Source organism: Cnephaeus nilssonii, assembly GCF_951640355.1.
Source record: "Cnephaeus nilssonii genome assembly, chromosome: 12".
Taxonomy (NCBI): domain Eukaryota; kingdom Metazoa; phylum Chordata; class Mammalia; order Chiroptera; family Vespertilionidae; genus Cnephaeus; species Cnephaeus nilssonii.
Genome location: NC_137083.1, coordinates 19,165,791 through 19,182,462, shown reverse-complemented (window position 1 = coordinate 19,182,462; position 16,672 = coordinate 19,165,791). Strand labels below are relative to the sequence as shown.

The following is a 16,672-nucleotide window of genomic DNA, read 5'->3' as shown; positions in this document are numbered from 1 at the left end:
TTTTCTTTTTTTTTCTTTTGATCAATCCCTCTACCCTAACCCATCCCCCGCAAAAAAAAAATAAAAATAAGAGAGAGAACTCAAAGACAGAGACAGCAGCATAGTGGAGGGGGCAGGGAGAAGAAGGCATTGAGGGGATTAATGGTGGTGAAAAAAATGAAATGAAATAAAATAATTTAAAAAATAAAGGGATGGGCACTGTAAATGAACAAGTTTCTCAACACGCTATCATTGGAAATGGTATTTTAATGGCTCGGAGGACTTGCATTAGGTTTTCTGCAAGGTATTTACATTTTAACTGGACAAATAAGAATAATGCTACTTTTATACCTTGGTCAACATTCTTTGCAACATGACCTTTCTTTTTCTCGGTATACTCTACTTTGTTTCACATAACTACTTGCTTATCTAATGTTTGTCACAAATGTAGATTGAAAATGCTTCAAGCCTATCCCATCATGAAAATCTAAAGATCCCTGAGGATAGAAAAAAAATAAAATATACACATTCATATTAATAGGTCCCTGACACAAGCCACATTGCTCTTTTTAACAATACAAGATGTAAAAAAGACCTCTAATTGCAAGTGTGAAAACCTTTTTTGCTTACGCACCTCAGGGACTGAAACTCCTGAAGTGGGCAGATTCTGTTGAAAAAGAGAAATTCATATTAAAACTGGAAACAAATATCAATGGAGGTTCTTATACCACTATTCTCCTGTGGAAAAACATTAATAAACATGAAATACGTTTGTTATCGTAATTTACATTCATTCACTAAATAAATATATTTTCACAAAATGAGGAATACTCTAATAGAGTCAGCTTGTAGAATCACTTGTCCCAAATAGAATTTCATCCTCTCAAAGTAGACGGATCAACATCATTGGCCAGCTTCTCCAACTTCTCTGCAACAACACTGATGTATTTTTTAATGAGAACTCGTCTCCAGGTTCCATTATCCTTTATAAACAATCCCAACCAATTTTTGAAGTTGCCTGTTTACCCAGCCCCCTTTTCCATTTCCCACTCCAATTCTCATTCCTTCCTAAAATACTCAGTGTCTTTTCTATGTAGATATAGTTTATGCTGATGTTTTGATTTTGTGATTCTCTGGAAATAAGAAAAAATATTAATCAGTAAAAACAAAAGTATAATCAATCAAATAAGCAAGATTTTACTTGAGAGTAATTTTTTTAATGAGGTTGAATACACTGAAGCTAGTTTTCATGAGAGTGTACCTTCAATGACCACCATCCCTTTTCTGAATCACAATGCAAAGGTTTGCTTCTGGCAAGAAACAGATCAATGGTTATTGAATTCCAAAAGTCTGTGTCCTGTGGGACTTAGAGCAAAATTGGAAGAATAGACACTCATAATATGAGATAAAGGTTTCCAATAGTGTGTGTGGTGAGGGTGGGAGAGGAAGAGAGTTGGATTAGAAGCTAGGCATTCTGCCTGGCTGGGATGACTCAGTAGTTGAGCATCAGTCTATGAACCAGAAGGTCATGGTTTGATTCCCCGTCAGGACATAAGCCCAGGTTGCTGGCTCAATCCCCACCCAGTGTGGGGCGTAAGGGAGGCAGCTGATAGATTCTTTCTCATCATAAATGTTTCTATTCTCTCTCTCTCTCCCTCGCTCTCTGAAATCAATAAAAAAATATATATTTTTTTAAAAGCCAAGTGTCCCTAAAAAAGAGGGAGTGGGGAGTATATTCTATTTTCTTCCTCAGGACCAACAAGCTATGTGAGGAGGACTTTGAATAGAGCCCCAAAATAGGTCTGAAAAATCTTAGCACACAGTTATTAGTTGATACTCTTACCAGATAGAACTTCAGAGACACAGCAAGAACCAAAAGAATAAATAGGTGTTTCTGATGTAAATGAGGCCTTACAGAGCTGCTCAGTATAGGGATGGATTAGAAGAATCCAATGCACCCCAAAGTGGAACAGAAGGCGAAAGGGTCTAGGACCATCCTAGAGAAAATTAAGGTGTCCAGGAACACAAAAAAGGATAAACTGGAGGATAAACTTGGTTTAACTATTCCATTAACAAGAGAACCCTGTGGAAGTGACTGTTGTTATTTCTCAAAAGGACTGAAAGAACTTTCGTTGAAAGCTTTTTGATTTGAGTAATATTCTTGACTTAATGAGTCCAAGTCCATCTACATGCACATCGGGCGATGGGTGGTGGGGAAAATATTTGTACTAGTTTCAACTTGTCAGCCTGCTACTCTCCTTTCTCAGCGTTTGGTTGAAGCTTAGATCTGAATAAACACTTTTAAGACATGAATGCATACTCCAATCTCTATTACAATATATAAATGTCTGTTGTCCTTCAAATCCATATTAATTGCCTTAGCCTGTGAATCCTTACCTATCCGATGCCATGGACCAGGAAGAGCCCTGGACACTCTCAAGCAACCAAACTAAGACACCCATCAAATGACCTTCAGGGCATGTCACAGATGCATGCCACCTTGGGAAGAGTTTATATTAAATATACATATGTCTGCACAGAACAAGGCAAGGAAAAGCCAAGGGAAAAGATTATGGTTGTCAGAATAACAACCAAGCGCAATGCAAGAGTATCAAATAGACCCTCCCACCCACCTCTACCACTAATCCTCCCCCCCAAAAACTATGAAAGACATTTTAAAGATAAAGCAAAGACTATGCCATGTTGGATAATAAAAAACTCATTTTAAGGCATCACCACCCTCCCAAAATACACCATGGGATGAAATTGCACCCTAGTTGCCACTTTCCTAGCACTTGTGTAGAGAATTGGTAATTTACATATAGATATTCATGTTAGCAGGCTTCTTCCTTCTCAGAGCAGTGGGAATGTGGGTTATCTACTGAGAGCAAATGAGGCTGTTAGAAAGAGAGAGAGAGAGAGAGAGAGAGAGAGAGAGAGAGAGAGAGAGATGAAGAAAGTAGTGAAATAGTAAAGAGTTTGTCACTACTTCTCTGGGAATGGGAAAGCAGTTGGCTAAGGATGAGTAACAGGATCAAGCAAAACTGAGGGTTCAGCTGGGCTAGAAGTCAAAAATAAGTCACACAGAAAGCAACCAGCTTTGAGAAGTTTCTTTAGCAACACTCAGACGCTGTCTGACAGCAACACTAGCAATGCACTCCAAGAATAAGGGTGAAGAAACTCCATTTGAGCTCACTTATAATCCTATATAATAACAGAGGAATATGCAAATTAGCCGGCATGCCGTTAATGTCACGACAGCTCAGCAGGAGGCATGCACGGCAGGAGCAGGTGGGCAGGGACTGCCTTCACCAGGAGGGCCTCTGCTCGGCCCGGACTGGGGCGGCCCCAGGTGGAGGCGGCCACCCGTGGAGGCGCTCACAGGCCCACAGCACTGCCTGGCCCGGGGTCGGCCCCGGCGGAGGCGGCCACCGGCCGAGGCACACGCAGGCCTGCCCAGCGCTGACGTCATGCTGCCTGTATGCATCCCCGCCCAGCGCTGATGTGACACTGCCTGCCTGCGTCCCTGGTCTGGGACATGAAGCTGCCTGTGTTCATATACATTTTACTAATTTCCTTTCATCTCTGATACTTCTGTTATAGAGAAAGGGAAAATAGTAATATTAAAATATTTTCTCTAATTAATTCCCTTATATTGTGCATGAATTTTGTGCACCGGGCCAGTAGTTAAGATATATGAGCAATGGGTATATATTAAATTAACACACCCACCACTCTCTTCTCCCTGAGTTATAATAAGAAAACCATGATATCTAGGTAAATGAAAAAGAAGCAACTTGTTAGAAAACTAATTCAGATATTATATTACTTCATTTTTATTCTTCTGTATATGATTTTTAAATATCAAGGATGAGCAGAGTAAATGTTTTAGTTTTTTAAAAATTATCATGAGTGTATAATTCTAAATGTAATATATTTTTAATCAGAATTAATACAGGAACTGTATGTTTGTATTTAATCAATGTGAGGTGTGACTAGAGAGGAATGTGATTGATTTTATTTAATCAGTATCATTTTAATGTTAAATAGAATACACAGTACAGATAATTAGTTTAAAAGATGCATTTGCCTTCAGGGCACTTGTTAAGTTCAACCTAATATCCAAGAATTTTTAAAAATCCTATTATTCTAAAGTATTGAGATATCTCTTGTCTTCATATTTTCTAAAATGTAATCATTTTAAATTGACAATTTAATCCAAATTGTCACAGGACAAAGAAAAATCTTTGGTGGAGAGATTATTAAGCTTTGACTTAGTTAAAAATATAATAAGAGAATAGTACTCACATTAAAAGGGTCATCAGTTATTTCAAGACTAAAGTAAAATTAACAGGATTATATCTCATACCTATATAAGAATGTTCCTATTTTTAAAAAATTTGCTTTCAGGTTTTTTATTTTATTTAATTCTTCCACTAAACTGATATTTACTCTATTTCCCAGAATAGGAAACTGAGAATCAGAAAGATTAGATGACTAACCTAAGAAAATAAAGTTAGTGACAGAATCTAAATAGAGTGCTTTTTTGTCCCAGGCTTTAATGGTATTTAATTCAAACAACAGCAGGTTCAATAACAATAAAAATGTTTACGTCTGTTAGTGAGGATCCCTCCTGAACAGTGCCATCATTTCATTTGTATTCCCATGCCTCTATTTTTTAAGTGATCTGGAAAGTAAATAATTTAAAAAGGTAGAGAACACAGCAAAGCATGTAGTAACCACAATGTCTCTCTGTTATGCCTGAAAGAATTAGCTTGATATCAATATGGATTAATTGAACAGAATAACCTCAGTACAGTGGTAAATTAAATAGGCTGAAAAAAACTTTTCAATAGTTTGTTTTCCTTACATACAATCAGATACCTCTGGCATCAAAGAAGAGAGAGACAGGGAGAATAACAGGTTCGGGGAAAGAACAAACACCTTCCTACAATGGTGTACTGCCTCAGCCTCGGGCCAACCTGTTCTTTTCTCACAGATGATAATAAAATGTACCAATGACAATGCGAGATATAGAAACCAAACACGTTTTTTATTTCTATGAATTTTACTTCCACATCCCAGCTTCATAGTTTGTTTAACCTTTTCTGATTTTGCAAGTCCTTAAGTGTGTACACTCACACATATGCACACAACACAAATTTTATAAACAAGTGAAAGCAAAACAATTTTAATACCACTGTCACTGTCTTTATTAACATCTTTAATCAATGACTATTTCAGTGTATGGCATATAGCTCAATTAGAAAAATTATAAAATGTTTTCCTTTTCCAGTGGCACTTTGACATATCTAATCAAGCATAACTAGCAAAAATTAAATATTTTAGAAAATACACATGTTATAATCTTATCCAGGGGCCCTTGCCTAAGCACATCTCACTTGAGCCCAGTTTTTAAGCTTGCACCAGCTTAAATTTAATGGTAAAAAGATTTTTGCCTGAGATGGCTTGACTACCCTTGTAGTCGCTCAGGAAAATATTCTATTCTTACTTCTGTGAATGTGGTGATTTATGCGTATTTGCAGAGTTGGGGTCAGGAGACGTGGAAGAGAAGGGAGAGCGAGGCTCCCTCCCGAGGAGCTCCATCAGGACATGTGCACGGATGTGTCCAGAAGGAAGCACACAGAGCCTTCAGGGAAAGCGATGGGCATTTGCAAACTTTAGGGACAGCAAATGTTCTCAGTGAAAATGTTAAAACTGTATTTTTTAAAAATATATTTTATTGATTTTATTTTATTTTTTTTTTACAGAGAGGAAGGGAGAGGGATAGAGAGAAACATCGATGAGAGAGAAACATCGATCAGCTGCCTCCTGCACACCCCTCCTGGGGATGTGACCGCAACCAAGGTACATGCCCTTGACTGGAATCGAACCTGGGACCCTTCAGTCCACAGGCCAACACTCTATCCACTGAGCCAAACCGGTTAGGTCTAAAACTGTATTTTTATAGAGATATTTAAATTATCTCAAACATAGATTTCTACATGTAAAAACAATCAGCCAGAATAACTGAAATCCTCTCTAATGTTACTATTGATAGTTTTACCTACTGAATAGCTAGTGGAATTAAGCCATTAGAAATGTTATCCTAACATCATCAGAAGCCAAGATGGTTGAAAAAGGCTTCTTATATTTTTTTTGTAGCTCTGATCCACGATAGGAGTGTTTGTATATTCACCCAGTTGTAAATAATCTCACAAAGAAGACTTACCCGGTATGCCCCACTCTCTGATATATTCTATTCTCCTCTCTCTTCACTTCTATTCTAATCCACTTTTACTCCATTGTTTTTCTTTCCATTCTTTTTTGAAATATGGTCTAGATCCCCTAAATGTATTTTACCCAATTGTTGGGGATGGCGGCATAAACATTAGAAATAGGTTTAGAACATGGGATTTGGGGTAAAGCAGATTATTGCTTCAGCCACTTGCATGTTGTGTGACTTTAGGTAAATTTCTTAATCTCTCTAAACTTCACTTTCCTCGCATGTACAGTGAGTATCATAACTATACCAACCTTAGGATTAAAGGGATGTCTAGAAAATTTAAATTCTTAATAAAATGGTAACTTACTAACTTTAGAACCAAAATGATCCCCTTCGTTTCACTTCCTGCTTAGAGCTCAGCCAGAAAACACTGATTGCACTTTCTTCATCTGGAACGATTTTTTATTGCTAAGGAGGAGATGGAAACTAACAGATTTATATTTTCAAATGAACTATCTGTGCTAAGGTGATTAGAATAGAGTGGAAGAAGGGATGATGCAGGAGGGGAGAGAAGAGATAGAAGGGAGAAAGCAATGGAGAAGAAGGGAGAAGGGAGGCTTCGGAGAAAAGAAGGAATAGAAAATCCTCCATTGTTCTCAATCCTGAAGACTCTTTCCAAAATCTGAGCAAAGAAAACGATGGCATTGAGCAAGGGAAGGGTGGAGCTGATGTTTAGAACATGGCTTCAGTTTTATGTTTGATGTATAGCAAATTTCTTAAATATCAGATTCAAACATCTTCAAAGCACATTTCAAAGTGAAATGTACATGCTTTCTGGCTTATTTATTTTTTAATTAGTCTTTAGCACTCATAGTTTACAAAGAGATTATTAATAGATGTCTATGTATGAGTTATGCATATGTACATTTGAATGTGTTTGTGAATGTTTGAGTGCAGTCAGTGGTTTGAATTTTTTTTTAAATCACCCAAAAAAAGAACCTAGTGTAATAGATTAATACCTCCTGAATTTTAATTTCATAAAATTAATCAATAATACTTCCTGTTAGGGCTATTCTAGCGCTCAAGAAGTACATGAACCCATTCCAGAAATGTATTGTCGTATCCTTAGTGTGCTGCTGCTTTCCAAAATCACTGTAGGTAATGAAATAATGTTGATATTAATATTTAGAATTAAATCATTAGGCTGCTAAATTTTCATTTTCATCAATCTTGGAAAAGACCTTAAATTAAAAAAAAAAAAAATAAGTGAAAGTGAAATTTGTTTTCATCCTTTGCCCCTCTCAATATCCACTGATCTCACACCAAAGCACTTTCTAACCAGGTTAAAGTCCAATTCCGTACTCACATTAGGCTAAGATTCAATTGACTTAAAATTTTGCTGTCACCGCCAGTCAACCTTTTCATGAACTTTCATTATGTGCATGTAATTAATTGGGTCCAACAAACAATATCAGGACTGTGTTATAGACTCTTTTCCCCTGACCATATAATTAGAATATAATTACCCACAGGATATCAGAATGATGCAAAACCTTTCCTCTAAATGCGCCCTCATTAGGAAACAAGTCTCAATGTACATTTATTCAATCAGTGTGAATTAATTAATATGTTACTGAAATAAAGGAGGGCAGCAATAAAAAGTATCTGATGTTTATTAAGAGACTATCACTTGAGATCTCCATGCACAGTTTATATTTAAACCCATTTGACCCGTGTAGGAATTTGACCATATAATATGATGCACATCCAATATACTTGAAAATCTGGGTGAATGAATTATTGTGTGTCACTGTGTTTTAAAGGAACATACTACACAATGCATGCAAAATGTAAAGAATCTGCAGAGGATTTTAGAGGCCCCGTTATTTCCTGATGAATCCAAAAGAGTGTTATCATCACACAGTGGTGGGCAGAAACCATTTTTAACTCAAAGCACCCAGGGAATTACTTGTTCATCCCACACCTTCCTATTGCAAATCTGACATATGTGTTCTGCTATGAGTCAGGAGATAATGGTCTGAAAAGCCTAGACTTACCAAAGCACTAATCATTTTTGTTGTTGTTGTTTTTTAAATAAAGAAAAGTCTCAATGACTTAAGGTAGCTCAAGTTATTTCAATAGCATATTTTCTTTAAGCAGACATTAATATGTACCTAATAATATATTCTTTTAAGAGGATTAATAGTATACCACACATTCATATTATATAAAACATGGAAGAATAATAAATGTAGAAAGAAGTTGAGGGACATACGATGTATATCCCACAAGAAGCTGCTGATTCATACAGCAACATTCTTCCTTAAAACTATTTATCTTGGTTTCTCTAGTGCCTGCAATATTGTCATATGCAATAAAATTTATATATTAAATCAATAAATAACTCTAATACAAAGGAATACTCAGCATTTTTAAGAATATCATAAATAGTAGAAAAACTTAAAAAGGTGTATGAAATATTTCAAATAAGATACTCAGACATTTTCAGACATAACAGTATCAGATAATTCCTTAGACAATTTTAGCTTTGTATATAGGTTTTATAAAACTTATTTCTGGTAATTACAATTTGACATTAATCTTACAAATATCCATGTACCACTTTATCATGGAAATTTCAAGTAAGCACCAAGATAAATGAGGCCATGTATAAATTGCAATTTTTAATATGCTATTTAAGAGCAAACTAACCAATTTTTAAACTGTTGCTTTTTTTAAAATAAATTTTTTACTCCATAATATATTTTTATATGTTTGGAATATGTGTTATATTTACAGAATGGTATAAACTTTCATTCAGATATTGGACTGCTCTTGGTAGAAACCAAAAAGTGAAATAAATAATGGACCCACTCTTGCTAAGTAATAAGGGAGATGATCTCACACAGGTTGGCTTAATTTTTAGCATAAATGCTTCAGTAGAATTTTGTAACAAAGATGAGCAGCTACAGGTGCTTACTAAAAATGCTGTGACTCAAGTAACATTAACTAAAGTACCATATAAACTAAGTGTAATCACCACACAAGAAAAAACAAACCCTGCAATAAACTCCTACTAATAGAATATGAACAATGTTAAAGTTCCATTTAAAACTAAACACTGATGTTCACGTTCTGAACTACACTAGGAGTTAATTTGATATTTTTCCATGGACTGCTGTATCGTTTAAGCTATACTTTAAGAAATAAAATTTAAATTTAATTTGATAACCAGAGGGAAATTCCTTGATCCTACTCAGAATTCTGAAACGTTCCCTGTCAGCTCTCTACTACTTTATTTGCAATATTAGGCATTTCACAGTACCATCTATTGGATATTTTATATAACTACAACACTGTAACCATCACTAGTTTTTTAAATTTTAGTAATGACTACAAAATACTTCAAGTGCCCCTCCAGAAACTAAGCACAATGCTAACTGGACATCCACTAATGCTACCTCATCATCATCTACTTTAATCTGAAGTTTATTAGCTTATAACAATAAAATTCAATTATCATAGGATATTGATGATTTTTAAAAATAAGCTTCTGTCACTTGTTCACTGTAATTTTTATTTTTGTTACTGTCTGATGTATTTCTTTTCAACACAGGAAAAAGTGATAACGGATGGCATTCAAAAGAGCTGACTGAATGTTATTCATTAATTCAGCAAACATTGCTGAGCATCTACTCCGTGTCAAATTGAATTAGATACTAGAGATAAAGATTAAATCATTTTAGTGTGAGTGTCAGGAGTGATGATGGTGCTGTCGACCGAGCATAGGGAACAGTTGCACAAGAAACGATGTCTCCTATACGGACCAGAGGCTTCCCTGGGACAACTGAGGGGAAACTGACCACATGAAGCGGAATATTTGGATTTAGAGAGGCGAGGGAGAACATACAGAATGGACATATTTCAAAGTGGTCGTTGTAGTCACAGAACTGAATGAGATCCCATACAGAGAGCATAACATTAACAGGCAGATAAAGATCACATCCATATACAAATATAGAAAATAGCATTACACCGGAGAACAAACAGCTCTTTCTCTGGTATGGGTTCTCGGGCAGACACACAACTAAGGATAGAAAATGAGAAGTTCAAGTGATGCACGCGAATCATGAGTTCTACCAAATATAAGCATGTTAGATCACAGCGTGTTTGAGTTTTTCCATTGTAAGTCAGCATGTCAATAGTGCATTATCACAGGTCATGATAAATGCCATGAAAGGACGAAAATGAGTTCTGAAGAAGCAGAAAATGCTAGAAGGAAAGAAATTAAGAGAAATATAGGCAGTAGAAGACTCAAGGATATTGGTGAAGGGGTAACCAAATAAAAATATTTGAAAAATTTTTTTGTGGTTGGGATGAAATCAATGTAATAATGAATAGAACACTAGGTGGTATACTGTATTCCTCCAGGATTTGGGTTTTCTTTGACAAATAAGCTGAATTGATTAAAGCTCCCATAAATATTAGCAAGCAAATTGGAAATGATAAATTTTACCATCAAATTGGATAGCAAGGGGTAGGCATGGAGGTCTCAACAGAACTAAACCATCCTATTCCACATGAAGGGGACACGTAGGTGTAACTAAGGAACAGACAAAATGAATCAAAAATCATTGCTTATACTGTATACATGAAGTTGATGTATAGGCAGACCTCAATTTATTGTGCTTTGCTTAATTGTGCTTCACAGGTGTTATGTTTTTTCACAAATGAAAGATAAGACCCTCCACCAGCAAAAAAAAAAAAAAAATGTGCCTTACTTTATTATGATACTTGCTTTATTACAATAATAAGGAACCGAGACCACAATAACTCGGAGGTATACCAGTAACTCGCTTTATTGCAGAGGTCTGGGACCAAACCTGCAATATCTCGGAGGTATGGGCCAAAAGATATATGTGAATCTATGTTGCTTTGGTTCCAGGTGAAATTGAGAATAGACAAGTTATATCTAGTAAAACAGAGGAAGCATGTATATGAATATTTTATAATCACCACCACCATTTCATTAAAACCACATGTTACCTTTGCAAGGTGAAATTTATCCTTAAATATCTAGTGATGAAAAGATTCAAATTTCTATTGCACTTAAAATTTAAGTTAAAAGATGGAAATGATATAAATCATTGATTTCCACTGAAATGCAATTAGATCTGGATATTTGACTGCCCTAACGCTGATCTTCCTATAGAGGGCATAAATAGATTCAAGTATTTGGGAGCTTTTATGCCAGTTTGTGGCAATTTAATCTAACCAATATTTAATGAGAATGGCCAATTTTTCATATCTTTGACAACATTGAGTATTATCATTTAAAAATATTTTCTGCCGAAACCGGTTTGGCTCAGTGGATAGAGCGTCGGCCTGCGGACTCAAGGGTCCCAGGTTTGATTCCGGTCAAGGGCATGTACCTTGGTTGCGGGCACATCCCCAGTAGGGGGTGTACAGGAGGCAGCTGATCGATGTTTCTCTCTCATCGATGTTTCTAACTCTCTATCCCTCTCTCTTCCTCTCTGTAAAAAAAAAAAAAAATCAATAAAATATATTTAAAAAATAAAAATAAAAATAAATAAAATAAAATAAAAATATTTTCTAAAAAGGATAGAAAAAGTGTATCTCATTATTTTAATTTGCATTTCTTGATTATAAGGTTTACATTTTAAAATAATTTTTATTTTTTGTATTAAATTTACAAAATGGTTTTCTTTATTATGCCTATGTTTACCTGGATTTATAAGTTTTGATATTTACAATTTTTTAAATAAATTTTGATTTTTCAAATCTGTCAACATTTTATCTTTCCCTTTTCAGGAAAAGGTAAAGGGGCCTTCTACAAGGCAAAAATTAAACCTTTAACCCATGAATGATTTGTTTTGGAATCGGTATAAAGTAGAAGTTATATTACTTTAGTTTCCATCTGATTATACAGTAATCTCAACACCAATGATCCCTACCATTCCCTGCCAGATTTGATACGCATCCTTTATCATATACATTATTACATAGAGTTTAATATGGTAACTGTAGACCTTCTATCAATTCTGTATATCTTCTAGAGACACTATTGCATTATTTTGATCACTGTAACTTGAATAAACATATGCTTGAGATTTGTTAAAACAGGTCTTTCCTTATTACTTTTCTATCTCAGAATTATAATGTATTTGTGTAACATTTATTCTTCCTGGAAAACTGGAATCATGGTGTCAAGCAAAAAATATTGCATGGAAATTACATTAAGTCATTTGTAAATTTGAAGAAATGTACGTTCTTTGAACTTAAATTTGATTTTCTTCAGTATAAGTAGACCTCATAACTTAGTTTTAATTTTTGTTTAGGGATAGTATGATCTCTTTCCACTTTGATCTGATTCTTTTTTGTACTATGGATTTTCTTCATCCTCTCCTGAAAATTACTGATTCAGTTGTCCTCAATGTAGATTTTTTTCCCCTATGCAGATACTGAGATATTTTAGTTTCTCATAGGCATTTATTTTTTTTTCTACATCTTTTTTGACCTTTGGTTTTTCCCTTTTAAGTCAGTATATTATCAAATAGATGCTTTCCTTAGATTTCTTGATTATGTAAAACAATTGCTAGTAACCTTTGCCTCTGCTCAATGCAATAAATCTTCATTCATGACGCCCCCTCTCCCCCCTAACTTTTAACTACTATGCTTATTTCTTGTCTTGTTGCAAAATTATTACTATTTTACTTTGGCAGCAGGCAGACTTATTTATACTAATATGCACTTTGGCCAAAAGCCATCAGTCTGCATTGATAGTTGTTGCCAAAAGGCAAAACCAAAGGAAACAAACACTACGGCATCGATTTCAGCATTATTGTTGAGGTGTAGTTCCCTACCAACACAATTTCACATGGAAGAAATTAATCTCTGATCTCAATTACAACAGTAACAATAGAAGTGTTTTCTCTAAGTGAATGGTTTATTTTTATGCCTCTATTTCCTCCTTTTTCTAAGACTTCTAAGAAACTCAGGGACAAATTTGCAAACTACCTCTATCAACTTTGTAGATTACTGTGACATGAATTTCTAAGTCTAACTTAATTTTGGCAAAACAGTATGTTTTCTATTACGGCTTACTGCATATTTACATAAACTGCCTTGAATACTATTGGTAATAAGTTGTAGGATAATTAAATTCATTAAAACATAAACCCATATCCTCACTTTTGAATCAGACACATTATATTCTTTGTTTTGTTTGAATCTATGTCACCAATTTTACATTTTGAATATTTTAGTCCTTCTTAAGGCAATAGTCATTCTTTGGCTACAGATTTTAGATTTTCATGAGATTTTAAAGTAATTTAACTTCCCATTATGTCATATCAGCTTTTGGTTTCTGGTATTCTATAAATCAGGACAAAACCAAAGAGGTAAAAGTTGGTTTCCCTAAAATATATTATAACTTGCTCTAAATACAACTATATTTTAGGCATATAATATCATAGAACTGTATAGGAATATTTTATAAAATTAACTAAAAATAATATTTTAGTCCTAAAAATACAAATCTACCATATTCATTTAGGTAAAAACAAATAGAATTAGCCATAATAGATTAACTTTTTCTCTAGAATAGATTGTTTATTAGTATATGCATTCTACATAATAGGTGCACATAAAGATGGGTTCTTCAGAAACCAATAAAAGGAATCTAACTAAAACAAAGCAACATAAATGGTTCGTCTCACAACGTAAGATAGAATCAACACTTAGTGTGGATGGGTCCTTTTCCCATTTCTTATACTATGCCCCTTTAAACTATATGTGCATGAATGCTGTGTGCAACCAAAATTAGTTTACACATTTTATAAACATTAAAGCTCTCCAGTGCTTAAGGTGTTCCTTATTAGAATTTAAAGCAAAAAACGATTGGGGAAAAAAAGGAACATACAGAATTTAATTTTACACATTAAAAAGAAAAATACTTAAAAGCTGCTATCCTTTATGAACAATGCCATGAAATTGAGTCTCAGTTAGATTTCCAAAATATAAAAAAATGACATTCCTTTTTGCCTACATTACTATGATGACAATTATGAATTGATCTATAATGAATATTAATTAAATGAATATTAAGAAATGACATTGATGAAACATTTATTGAGCACTGCCAATGTGCTGTGTCCCACTCTTTAGACAAAAAAGAAAATTGCAAAGGCACAAACCCATGGTACATTACATAAAGAATCTCAAGAAAATTGATGACTTCAGTAACTGTGGTTAAAGGTTAAAGAGGTAAATGGCAAGGAATGGGGAAGCAGCTGAAAGGGTGTTAATGAAAACTAAAGTTCAGTGCAGCAAGTCTCCTCCTTATCCAACTGTTCACACCTTCCCCTCAGACTTGACACTTCTAAATATGTAACTAGGAGAGGAAATAAGGTTACAGACAATCCAAAATCCAAATCTCAGAAGCACAGGGAATTCAAATATCTCCTTCACTCCTTTCACTGGATGATGTTTTGTTTTGAATTAGTCACTTGTTGCTGTTTAGAGATAAGTGGCCAAACAGAAAGAACCCACAATACTTGGACTATTAGAAAGAAACACACACTACACATTGCTGAGTTGCAATGCCTTGGTGAAACACAAGTTCTAAGGAAAGATTTAACAAACTCTATGCTATTTAAGACCCAACCACCATAACTACAATGCATACTTCTGGAGAATTCTTATCATCGTGGAAGTGCAAGCAAGATGGGAAAAAGAGAATATAGACATATGGTTCTCTGAAGGTGTTATACATAGAGATACGGAGACTGCTGCTTCAGCAACACCACAACTTGGCCAAGTTTACAGTCACAATGAAGGAAAAAGAGAAGTAGAACTGGAACCACTTGAATCAAATCTAAAGAATATGTTTAAGATGTATATTTTCCAAATAGTTTTGTTTTCCTTTGTCTGAGCTAATGGGCTTTGTTGTTTATCTTGTTGGCAATCTTAAAGATTAATTTTAAGTAAAATAGGATATTATAACAGAAGAAAATATTCTAGGAAATGCACACCACTATCTGTACAAAGGACATGATGATAAACATATTCTTTGTTTTATGTCATATCACTTCCTGTCAATGAATATTACTTTTACTATATATTCTAATATTATATGTTTAAAAGTAAGATAAAACAATTACCTAAAGTTATTTTTTAAATGTTTAAAGTTTTTTCTAAAATGAATTTTTGGTTTTAGAAAGCAATCCATTCACTATGTTCCTGATTTGAAAATGTGTTTACAGTACTGGAAGAACTAAACTGACATCTGATTCACCTGTAGAACAAAATAATACAGTTTAGGAAAAATGATGCTTTGCAATATTAATTAGAGAGTAACCAGGAGTAGCCACTCTTCATAAAGATGTTCACAAAATGTTATTTATAATAACAAAATAAATAATTGAAGCATGCTAGATATACTATTTCAACTAAATTATGATATTTTCACATGAGACAATAAGCAGCCAATAATTGTGATGTTCTGTAGTATACAGAAATAAATATTCAATGATATACGTTTAAGTGTAAAGATAGGAAGTCACATGATATATTAAGTTTAATTACAAAAATGTCAAAAATGTACACCTAAAAATCAAGAGGAAAACTTTAACAGTTGTTCTATTTATATATAAATAATCATTCTTATATAACTGGTTACAGATTTTTAAATGTTTTCTCATTTTATATTGTATTTATAACTTTTAGTTATAATAAAAATACTTAACAGTAATTATAAAAATGACTAAGTAATTAACCCCTTAAAGTACAGCATAGGGAATATTGTGATAATTTTGTATGGTATGAGGTGGATCCTAGATTTACCGGGGTGGTCATTACATAAGTTATATAAATGTCTAACTACTATACAGTACACATAAATCTAATATAATATTGAATGTCAACTGTAATTGAAAAAAATTTAAAATAAGTAATTAACATCTTATTTAAAGAATAAGAACTTAGGCTTTAAATAATAATGTACACTAATCCTTTTATGTCTAGAGAAAACTAAATTAATCAATAAGGTAAATATAATAAAAATTATATTTAACCCTGGATGGTGTGTCTAAGTGATTAGAGCACTGGCCTGTGAACTGAAGTGTCCTGGGTTCGACTCCTGGTCAAGGGTATGTACCTGAGTTACAGGTTTGATCCCTGACCCTGTTGGGATGTGTGCAAGAGGCAACCAATAAATGTGACTCTCTCACATGGATGTTTCTCTATCTCTCCTTCCCTCTTCCTGTCCCTGCATCACTCCCTTTCAGTCTCTCTATAAATAAATGGAAAAAATATCCTTGGGTGAGGATTAAGAAAACAACAAACAAAAAGACATTTATGATAATCTGGTTCATGTTACTATTCAAATATAAAGTTTAAAATGCTATTCATCATGAGACATCTCAAATCCTCTTTTCTTAATAGAGA

At 34.1% G+C, this 16,672-nt stretch overlaps 1 protein-coding gene across 6 annotated transcripts in view; it reads right to left on the bottom strand.

Annotated features, from left to right (window-relative positions):
• DGKB (diacylglycerol kinase beta) overlaps nt 1-16,672 on the bottom strand; it is a gene marked incomplete at both ends in the record, with an annotated part of 464,423 nt that overhangs the window by 333,158 nt on the left and 114,593 nt on the right. For 3 of the 6 annotated variants that reach the window (XM_079785454.1, XM_079785452.1, XM_079785453.1), the window contains one exon: nt 614-646. The exons of the other annotated variants lie outside the window; for them this stretch is intronic. In XM_079785454.1, the coding sequence (XP_079641580.1) occupies nt 614-646 (33 nt within the window). The remainder of the gene's footprint in view (nt 1-613; nt 647-16,672) is intronic. 6 annotated transcript variants of the gene reach the window in all.